Below are 10989 nucleotides of genomic sequence, written 5' to 3'. Positions count from 1 at the left end.
CTGCTCCTATTGCACATCCATCGATGTCGGTCCTTCCTCGGTCGATCTTTGATTGTGATTCAATCGGAATTTGGCTTGATTGTTATCGACAGTGGTCGTGCCATTTCTGACCAAATCACGGTCGGAGATTGGCCGAGGAAGCATCGGCGTCGACGGTCGGACGCGGCGAGGGCGGCAACAGCGGTGGTGAGTCACAGGTGTCGCGCACGAGTCGTGGATTCCTCGTCGTGCAGCGTAGCATTTCTCTTCTTTTAACATCATAATGGATGAGTAGAAATGTTTAATGATCCAAGTTATGCAAGATTTTTTTTAAAAAAAATAATATTAGTGTTTGGGATTCGCTAAATTAATCTTGGAGATGGATGAATTTTTCTTCTTGATTTGAGTAAATTTGAATTGCAACTTACACAAATAGAATACAACACAATTGTGAGAATCTCATGTGGCCAAAGACTAACTAAAAAACACATCTAACATCATTGTTGGTTTGCAGAGGAATTGCCATCACTACTGTTTTCACTAGAACAAGGGACTATATTTATATAATAACTAGGCTTTACAATTTGCGAAGAACAACAAAACTTCCATTGCCAAGAATTGCACTGCCTATGTGAGTGCTCCGAGCTTTATGCATAAATACCCATGAATCGACGAGGCAAGCACCGAAGAGTTTCTTCACAATTTTAGTTTGCTCAACTCGATCTTCTTCACAGGGTATGTGTATGCTTCATAATCTATTTGCTGGCCTAGAGTGCTCAGCTTTGTGAGTGTTGTTATGAGATCAACCTGAAATGAACAAACAACCATTAGACCACAACAGCGATAATGAATTTTTGCAAATATGTGCACCTACTAAAGAAACCTATGGTGCAGTTGGTTAGTAAGGAATTGAACCTAATGACGTGGGATGATCTATATAGTTGACCTCACTTAGTGATATAAAGATTTGATTGTTGTTATTGTTGTTGTATATTTCTTTCTTATGTAAGTCAACCCTCCAAAATATTTATTATGAGCGTGGAACAAGCAGACTCATCAGTTGGGTCTGACAAATCCAGCACACCACTCAGGTTGATCACATTGCTCAAGCAAATCAAGCAGAGCAAAGTAGAGATTGGGTTAGTTGAGTTGAATGAACCGATCAAGCAGAGATGGTCAGACAATCCTGTTGAGCCATGATAGACAAAGGATAAATTGAGCTAAACATGGCAAACAAGCCAAAAAAAAAAAACTAGTCAGTTCGATTGAATGAGTCAACAAAACTGGTTAAACTGAGCAAACAAGCTAGTCAAGTTCCTCGGATTGGTTGGGAGGGGCACGCCAAGCAAGTTAAGCAGATCAGTTGTGTAGGGGGATGACTGTTGGGCTCGATGGGTCTGTCACATCGGAACCAATAGGCTGGGTAGTTGATATAGATCAATCGCATTGAACTGGGTTGATTGTGCGAGCTAGACAAGTTGAACAAAAGATATTCCTTTTATGGTTGCGAAAAACTCTTCTTTGTTTATACTCCCTATAGCTTTCCTACCAAACAAACAAATAATTATTCAATGTCTGTTCGATTCTACGAACCAAACAAAAAAAAAAGTTATTCCTCTTTAATTCCCTTTTTATCCAATTCCTAACATGTAAATCATTTGAAGAACACAATCAGTTGTTTGTTTGACATGAAATTTCTACGGTAAACAAAAAGAAAAGAGCCAGTAGAACTACAATATCTAAATTTTGATTAGTCATACTGACCTTCTACTTAACTTCTAATTGAAGAGTTTGACTTGCATTTCTTGTAGTAGGAACAGTATAAATGATGAAGGTTAATAAAAACAAGTATTGCTGAAATTTTGTTTTGTAATTATAATCACCTCGTAATCGGTTTGAGATACAGTTTCTCGGCTTCGTTGATACTTTTCCACCCATGGTCGGACATCAGGATCAGTTGACAAAAGGCTCTCTGTTGCCAACTGATCAGGACCGAGAAATGCAGACATCACTGCAAGCTGCAAAATTGTGAACTAATCCTTAAAACATAGATTAGCAAAAAGTATAAAAATAAATTGAGGGATATACTGATGGAGAGATCCGATGAATTCAGATATCAATTACCAGAGTAAATCCTAGATTTTAGAGGAAAGAAAGTATGTTGGAAGCTCAAAAGAATTTTGCAAATGTGTTAAACCATTTACACTAAAAAGGATGCTCTTATCTCACAGAATCATATTCGTTGAATGATTTGTATGTTGAAAATCCTAGATGAGCAGTTCTTATCGTGGTCTTGATACGGCAGGGCATAAATAGTAGAAACTACATGTTCTGATAAATCTTATCAAATGATATCAGTTTTTTTCCCCAACACTATAACAAAGATGATATTGTATGTTACTAAGGTAAACAATGACAGTGGCAAAGATGTTGGTTTGGAATTTAAATTTTAAACATTTAAACAGTTGCAAATGGCGGCTGAATTTTAAAGGAAAGTACCTGGCGAGGACCAAAGCCTATGGTGATGAACTTTTCTTTCATTTCCTGAACAGAAGCCTTGTTCCACTGAGGGATCCTTCCTTCCGGATCAGGAGCATCAGCATCTTTTCGCCCAAATTGTCTGTCAAACAAGCCCCACTGAACAAATGGGAAAGGTGCATCATTTTATCTTCAGAAAGTTTTAACACAGCTCATCAAATAGAGAGTTTCAACACAGTTCATCTACAGGTTCGCCACTCGCCTCTCTACTTTCTCTTGTATTCAATGATTCAATTCTTATTGAATGTATCGAAGATGACCTCAATTTTCTTTCAGAAAATCTACTACAGGTACTCTACATTGAGGACAAAGATCACAGGGAAAAGGTACAAATAGTAGCAATTGATATCTTAGCAGCACCATTATGCCAACTTCCGAAATTGGAAATGCAAAACAGGCAGTGAAACAAGGAACATGGATTAGCCATTGTGAGGCAAGAATTTCCTGAAGTGCTCAATGCAAATCCTAGTCTCGGTCCCTAATACAATACTAGTTGTATCAAATTATAAACAAGACCATTGGATATATAGCCGCGTAAACAAACAAACTTCTAAAAGGCTGACCCCCATTATATATCCAATACCAAGTCTGTGGAGGCAGGAGCCAATTCCCATGAAAAGGTAAACTGAAAATCGATACATTGTCTACAGAAGTAGTAACATTATTTGGAGTCTTCTGAGGTTAAGATCCTTAAACTTAGCCTATGATGACAAATAGATCTCATATAGAGACTCTGCAGCATGATCAGCTTGCTGACTAGATATCTGTAAAATTTACTACCGGTAGGGAGCCCACATTAAACAGATGCTGCATCTCTTTAAAAGACAAAAAGATTGTGCGTAATGATTTCACACCATCGTCTTTGTTGGAGTAAATGGAATTAAGGAGATAGATTGCAACTTAGCTTCGTTCCTCCAGCACAATGGTGCTTAGCAGAGATTGTGGTTCAAACTGAGAGCACTTTAGGCTGAAATTCAATAGTGAACTTTTTTCTTGGATCATTTTCAAAATTTGGATGGAAGTTGTTACTTGTCATCTATATATTTCAAAAATATTGATAAATATTAATGATACATAATTCACTGCCCTTTCTCTTTATCATGTATCATCAGGTGCAACAACAACAACAACAACAAGTCTTATCCCACTAAGTGGGGTCAGTTATATGGATCCTTTTACGCTATTGAGCTTTATTCCTTATTATATCATCATTTATATTTAAATAAATTTTATTTTATTTTATTATTGTTAACCAAGTCTTCTTTGATCTTCCTCTTCTTCGTTTGATATGCACATTTGTCATAATTTCACATCGTATCAGCCATCAGGTACATGCCATTTTATTAGAAAATAATATGTGATAATGAGAAGAGAAGACAATGGATTTGATACAAGAAGATAAAAGGGGGTGAAAAAAGTAGAGGAAAACGGAGGAAGAAGAAAAGAGTAAAGAGGATAATAGAGAGAAAAAAAAGAATATTACAAAAAGAAGACGAGAGATTTCAATTCATAATTCTCACATCACCTTCCAATCTATAGGCGGAGGTTTTGCACCCAAAATCCAAAGGCATGGCATGGTAAAAAAATCAACTTATGAGAATCATGGGGACCCTCAGCAATTGATTATTCTATCCATTATTACAATAACACAATAAAATAAATGAAATGATATAAAATTCAAAAAATGTCTTTAGATATCAAAGAAAAAGGATGCTTACACTAGATGAATCAACCCTCACTCTTAGTCAAGTAGCTTACTTGAGATATTGGCTACAAATGAATCATCTAAATCAAGTAGGTTTCTTGAGGTGTTGTCATTTGATCATGATGAACTTATTAGCATTTCTAGGGGAGGATAAGAAAATAGTATTAACTCTTTTTGGAAAAATAAATAAATTTCTCATTTAAGGAACCAACCTGACCACTAGAGCCATATACCGAATACAGAAATATTCCTTTGTCTTCCTTCCCTCCACATTTCTTGATTGCAGAATCAATAAAGGTTTTCTTTATCGCTGATTGGGCTGTGTTTATAGAGTTCATTAAAGTCAAATAAAAACCCATTATAAATGCTGTAAATTCAATGGAAATTATAATACAAACATACAAGTGACTGAGGTCACAAAACTATGACCATATCACTTCGCTCTAAATATTATCAGCATAGGTTCTAAGTTATCAATCCTTAATATGGAGGCATTGTAGATAAGAACAAAAAAAAATAGTCCTGACTCCTAAAGCCTGCTTTTTTTCATAAAGGATATCTCATAAAAACTGCTCATCATAGATTAAGCTGATAAACTTTAATATACAGTCTTAGAAGCAGAAGATCTTGGAGCATTCTATGTAAGAATTAGTGTCTTTTCAATATATTGCTTCTACACTAACAATTAGCTCACCGGCATACTGGATAAGGTCTGCAAATGAAATTGGACCACCTTTGGAATATGAGTCTATCTCTTTCTTGGCTTCAACTAGGAGATTCAACGAAGCAGAAAGCCCACTATTTTCAGGTCTCCCTATTTCAGGGCTAATGAGAAGGAAAAAAGGATTAATGGAAGAATCTGGTTATGCAACCAATCTGAGAGTAGAAGATACAGAAAATCAATAGAAATCAGACTTTTTTGTGTGTAATCAGACACATGCCTTAAGCGAATTGATCCATTGGGGCCTCCAGATTTTGTAGCCTAGAAATTTACTTTCAAACTCAGCTGACTGCCCAGCTTAACTGTATTACATGAAACGAAAGGAAAAGTATCCTCCTATCTTGGATGAGTAATCGAGGCGTTACCTTGTCATATGTCATGGCATCATTCAGTGCTAGAATAAGTATGGATGGAATAAGATCTGAATGTTCCTTTAAATGATGCGAAAAAGAAACATCTCAGAATATACCAGATACAAAATTTAGCCCATCATTGATATGAGGCTTGACAAAGCTTATGTTACAGTTACCTTTATAGCTTTAGAGAGAGTATCTTTGACACTTGCTGCAACCAAAATAAAAGGAAACTTAATCCTGAGAAAATTTGCTTACTTCAATAAGGAAGGATATACCAATATAAGTGAAGCTTACATTGGAACTCAGAACGTTGCCGACGTTGAATCAAATCAGCAGCATAGGAAACTTCAGTAAATGGCCCTGAGGTTGCAGCCAATTCCTATTTGTCACAATCAGCATAGGGTCATTAATCTTTCTTTCAATACATCAATAGGTTTTTGCATAACAGGAACAAGTAATGCAAAAGCATAATCATAGCTCAAGAATGTATCTGATTTGGCAAGGGAAGAACCAGTTCTAGCTATATTAAATCAGAATGTGGGACATGAATAAAAAATATTATTATTTCTTTTTGAAATATCCAATTTGCTACTAGTAGCAAATACATTGCATGAAATTTGTAAGGAATAGAGGTTATTCTTGTTTACACTGATCCAAGATACTCTTTTATTACCAAACATTGTAGAAACAAGTTTCTGGAATGGAATATAATCAAAAAGCTTCATTTCTTCATTTTCTTCAACAAAGAGGAAGGTCAGGGAAATTCACAAGGGACAAAGATTATTCTTGTTTACACTGGCCTAGATTCTCTTACATTCTCGAACATTGAAGGAACATATAGCTACATAGACACTACCTAAACAATCTTTTATTAAGCCAGTTCATAAAAAAAAAAGCGCCCTTTCTCTTTTTTCCTTCAACAAAGAGGAAGGTCAGACAAAAGTCCCATGAATAACAAGCAGATGAGATCCAAATGTAGCTGAAAGTGATAGATATACCATGCCAACTGCAGCACCCAAGCATTTAAGAACATCCCTTCTAGTCGGCAGGCATCTTTCGCCTGCATCGGCAAGGCCAAAGTCATCGGCTTTGTGATAGCAGCAAACCCTTCCCTGCTTCTATCAGGTAATAGTGCCAAAAAACAACAAATTTAGTGGAATCCACACAAATGCACATCAAAGCGGCAAGATAATGCACAGCAAGAACCGGAAGCATACAGGAACAAAGCGAGGACGGAAGCGGAGCAAAGTCGGGGCGGAGAGGAAGGAGACTGCCGCCATTCTTCGGACTGATGCCTCACTGCAACACCACGCGCTAGCTTTCGCTCATGGCGTCGAAGCGGATGGATAGCGAAGCGTAATCTTCTTATCGCGAAAGGATCCAAATCGGCGACGGATGCTTGGCGTCAACCACCTCCTCCCTCTCTTATCCAATATATATATCAATTTGTATTAATCTATTTATATATTCAAATCTCATTAACAACTATTTTTTTTTTTTAAAAAAATAAGAATCTTTTAATTGAATTCAATACAATTATTATTTTTTATTTTCATCTTGAGTTCATCGCCACAAACTTGTTTCAAAAACTGCAAAGAATAAAAATGACGCCTGTTTCAAAAACTAATTGATTCTTTTTGGACAAGAAATGAAATGGCTCCAATTTTTCAATTAAAAGGGAGTCAAAATTAATTGTTTTCAATTTAAAATAATTTATTTTTGAGATATTAATTTGTAATAATGAATTTCTAATTCATTTGCTTCAGATTCAGTGCTTATTTTTTCTACTTTTTCTTGTATATTCTTGAATTAAACAAGACATAGGCAGATAAAAATAGCGCTGAACATTCGTAAACCAAGCCTATTTATATATTTTTAATAATAAAAAATAATATAAATTTTATATGTTAACATTTACAAGCGGTCTATTAATTTAAATTTAAACATGCTAAACAAATACGACTCGTTCACAAGCGATGACACACACGTATCAATCTATAAAAGAAACAAATATGAAATTCAGAAACTAATAAACATGGTCAGTTATTTTTGCTAGGTTGGATCAACCCAAACTTCACAGAATTTCTTTTATGTCTGTCTCCATGTAGGCCAATACAATACATAGATTCACCTTCTAAACAGAAAAGATATGAAATTAGTCCTTTGACAAGTCAAATAGAACAGTTACTGTGAGCTTCTTGCAATGATTTCAGTATCAAAATGTCAAATATCCAAAATAAAGCAACCAAGAAGCTTAACTTGCAAGTTAACGAAAGGCCAAGTATGAAACACATCAATGCTTAGGATTCGAAGAAAGAAGCCCCATCTGGTCAGTAATATCATTTATGCATTGGGTTGGTTGAACCTCCATCTGCTCCTGTTTGGTGGACTCGACCTCCTCTGTGTCTATTGCGATAGGACTAGCCTTCAGGAATTGCTCCCATAAATCTTCAAGAATTCCAGGGAGCTCCTCGACGTTGAACAAGTTGATGTCAGTATCTGGGGAGAAGTCATCTGTATCGAGAGGTCCAACCTCTTGCAAGGTTTCCAAATTTTCAAGTGGGATGTCAATGGCATCGTCTTCAGGAACTATTCCGCGTAGCTCGGAAAATTCTGGGATGTTAACATCAGTTGGAGATGGAGCAATATCCTCCGGAACTACAGATAACACTCCTATGTTGTCATCCGGTCCAATCATTTTAGTGGCCACTGCAGAAGACTGATCGGAGACAGCAGAAGTCGTAGGGATGAATGAAATACCAGAACTTGAAGGGATCTCTGACAGAGTAACACCAGAATTCTGACTTGCCGTGCTTTCGAATGCTTCAGATGGACTTGGGAAGTTATCTAGCTGAAGATTATCAGAGTCTCCCAAAGATTCTAGAATAGCAGATGGATTCATCTTTATAATTTGCTTTAGTATGGCTTTGGCTGCTTCATTGATCAATGGTTGGTACTTCACTATTTGACCTTCAAGCATCTCATCATCATGACCACCTTCATCATTTGGCAGCCTCCGCTTCTTTTTTACTCCTGTAATGCGTCTGTTGCTATCACTCTGCTGCATGAATTGAGCAAAAAAGTCAGGGCTTCGGATGGCCTTTGCCAGGAATGCCATCATCTGCTGTTGTCGAAGCTCCATTCCCTGAAGGCGCTTCATCAACGTTTGTAACTGATGATCTGAGGTTTGTTGTTGCTGGCGCAATCTAATAAGCTCTTGCATAAGCACATTCTTATCTCTCTTGAGTTGCTCCACCTCTTCTTCCAACCCAAATTTTCCCAGCTCAACGCAAGATGTAACTGGAGCATTCTGCGGCTGTGGCTGCTCTTGCTGGTTTTGCCCTTGCATATGAGAGGATTTCCTCCTATTGATAGTTTGAAGAAGGTGCTTTTGTCCTCTTAAAAATCCCTCATTTGCGAACTCCCATCTATCAGGATCAACTTTTCGAAAACCCTGTCCAATACCATCAACCGCCACCAAGTGAAATATCATAACAGCCTTTAGATAACAACTTGGGAAAAAAACAATCATAAAGGAAGATTTAAACCTCAGCAACCAACATTAATTTTAGATTTTTGATCAAAAACTACATAAATGCAACATCAAGTTGCATACAAAAGATGTGGAGTTCTCCAACTCCACAACTTGGACACCTCTACAGCAATTTAGTACATCAACCTGACACTTGAAGACCTTTAAAACTAAACAATGACGAATCAATCTTCTTCCTACTTTGGAACTCTGCATCCATAGGGGATGAATGCTAGGTGCAAGACCAGGCTACATTTCAGGACATCATAACTTCCAATATTGTTTCTACATAGCTTTATTAGGAACTTGCATAGTTATAGTACCAAAAAAAGGACCAACATGGAAGAGACCAGGATGAGAAAATGGATCATGTAAAGAAATCATGTTCAAGTGGAAATAACCATGTTAACAGACCAAATGATGCATATTTTTATTTTTTGCTTTTTGGATAACATGTAAATACCTTATTCCTCCTACTTGTAAGTCATCAGCCCAGAAGAAGGTAAGGCAGTGAATGAACCGTCAATCACCTTATATTTACACACTTACACAGTTGTACAAAATTCTAGCTCTAGTTCTAGGAAGTGGGTTACACCAATTGTATGCCTGAACACTAAAGTATAACTTTGTTAATACTATGAATCCCATATAAATTAATCGGCTTTCTCGCTTAATCTTATGTAGGTCATTATCATGCCTAGAGGAATCATTGTATCATTCAAAATTGTGAGGAAGATCTGGCATTACCTATTCATCAACAAGTTTGACATCCATACTTGAAACTAACCCAATTTTGCATATCAAAAGAAGCACGGCTTCTAGGACTTGAATGCTGAACCAGCAATGCATTTTTCAATCAAAAGAAGAACTGCTTGGACTTCTAAAAGCAAACTATTTGACAACATTACAAATGATTCCTTCCAAATAAGAGTTCAAACTTCGATGCAGATGAGAATACTAACGCAGAAAATCTTCTGAAGAGTTCCTCTTAGGAGAGTCAGTAACATCTTATCATAATCTAGGAGAGTTCAAACTCAGATGCAGATGAGAATATAGGATTTGCATTTAACAGATCCAGTTTCAGAGAGAACTCACTTCTATTGTTCTTGAGAATGTTAGAATCGAACAGGAAATAGATAGATAAAATGAAACAACGGAAATGTATAGAAGATAAAATGAAAGTCTTACATAAGTATTGAGCTGCCGAACGAAGCTAGAGAAATTATTGTGCTTGAAGAACTTGGGCAGGAGATCCCTCGCGAACTCCGGCGGGTTCCACACGACGAAGCTATTGTTCCCGGGCCCCCACGACACGATCGCATCCGTCGCCGGCTCATCCACCATGTCGTAAGTTTTGCTGAGGAAAGGGGGCGGCGGATTCTTGTTCAGTCCAGCGTTCGCCGCCGCCGCCATCTCCTTCCTCCCGATCACCGCCTGCGCTCCGCCTCCACCTCCCCTGCCGTCCTGCGTGCCTCTCCCCACCATCACTCGGTCCGAGGACGAGATCAGCGTCTAGGGTTCACGGAGGAAGTCCGAACTCTCTCGAAGGCGACCATGCCTCTGCTTCTCGAGAGACCTCTCGAAGGATCGGCGCCAGCGCAAAGCAGTTATAGCATACAAAGAGGACAGTGGGATCTCCTCCAACATATCTTTTAATATTGGACATTACTGTTCGCCTCAGGTTCCCGTAATCGCCAGGCGGCAGTACATCAGTCGCATTGCAATTAACCTAATTAACCTATCAGTGGAGAGGATCCTCGCTCTTTTATGTAGCTACCTGTAATTTTCGTATTTTTTTAATTAGCAAACATGAAAAGTAGTCATCTAATTTAATAAAAACTTGATTTTAAAAAAATAGCAGATTTAAAATCTGCTTTAAAAAATCATCGGAAAAGGGAGGTAAAAAGAATGGAATTCTGAGCGAAACAATTGAGACAAAGAATTAGATAAAAGAAAGAATGCACATTTTGAAATCAAGAACGTTGTTAGAGTTTACAAGAAAATCGACGATGGGGAGGTCGGGATTCTTGGCGGCGAAATTTGCGATCTGGATATACCATTCGTCGTAGTGGAGCTTGTGGATCACGCAGTCGAAGGGCCCTGCTCGATGAGGGGCCGCAAGGGGTCGATGGGGACGAGATCGACGCCGTGATCGCGA

General features: G+C 37.7%; 2 protein-coding genes across 3 annotated transcripts; both read right to left on the bottom strand.

The window, feature by feature from the left end:
- Nucleotides 1-360: 360 nt before the first annotated feature.
- LOC141824753 (thylakoid lumenal 29 kDa protein, chloroplastic) lies at nt 361-6683 on the bottom strand. 2 transcript variants are annotated; one of them, XM_074712085.1, is made up of 11 exons: nt 6517-6683; nt 6298-6417; nt 5594-5678; nt 5473-5507; nt 5309-5374; nt 5164-5204; nt 4917-5047; nt 4435-4541; nt 2479-2616; nt 1863-1997; nt 361-786 (listed from the first exon to the last, which is right to left on the bottom strand). In XM_074712085.1, the coding sequence occupies exons 1-11, from the start codon at nt 6577-6579 to the stop codon at nt 676-678; spliced, it is 1032 nt and encodes a 343-aa protein (XP_074568186.1). In that variant the 5' UTR covers nt 6580-6683; the 3' UTR covers nt 361-675. The 2 variants fall into 2 exon arrangements, with proteins under 2 accessions (XP_074568186.1, XP_074568187.1); XM_074712086.1 differs by having other exon boundaries at nt 6298-6414.
- An 879-nt stretch (nt 6684-7562) lies between these two features.
- Nucleotides 7563-10395, bottom strand: LOC141823534 (heat stress transcription factor A-1-like). Its single transcript, XM_074710833.1, has 2 exons — nt 10020-10395; nt 7563-8753 (listed from the first exon to the last, which is right to left on the bottom strand). Exons 1-2 carry the CDS (start codon nt 10314-10316, stop codon nt 7593-7595), a joined length of 1458 nt encoding a protein of 485 aa, XP_074566934.1. The 5' UTR covers nt 10317-10395; the 3' UTR covers nt 7563-7592.
- Between the last annotated feature and the right edge of the window lie 594 nt (nt 10396-10989).

Source organism: Curcuma longa, chromosome 3, assembly GCF_044706935.1.
Source record: "Curcuma longa cultivar G26 ecotype Majalengka, Jawa Barat chromosome 3, ITB_CL_G26_1.1, whole genome shotgun sequence".
Taxonomy (NCBI): domain Eukaryota; kingdom Viridiplantae; phylum Streptophyta; class Magnoliopsida; order Zingiberales; family Zingiberaceae; genus Curcuma; species Curcuma longa.
The sequence above is the reverse complement of the archived record's forward strand: the minus strand, read 5'-3'. Positions and strand labels throughout refer to the sequence as shown.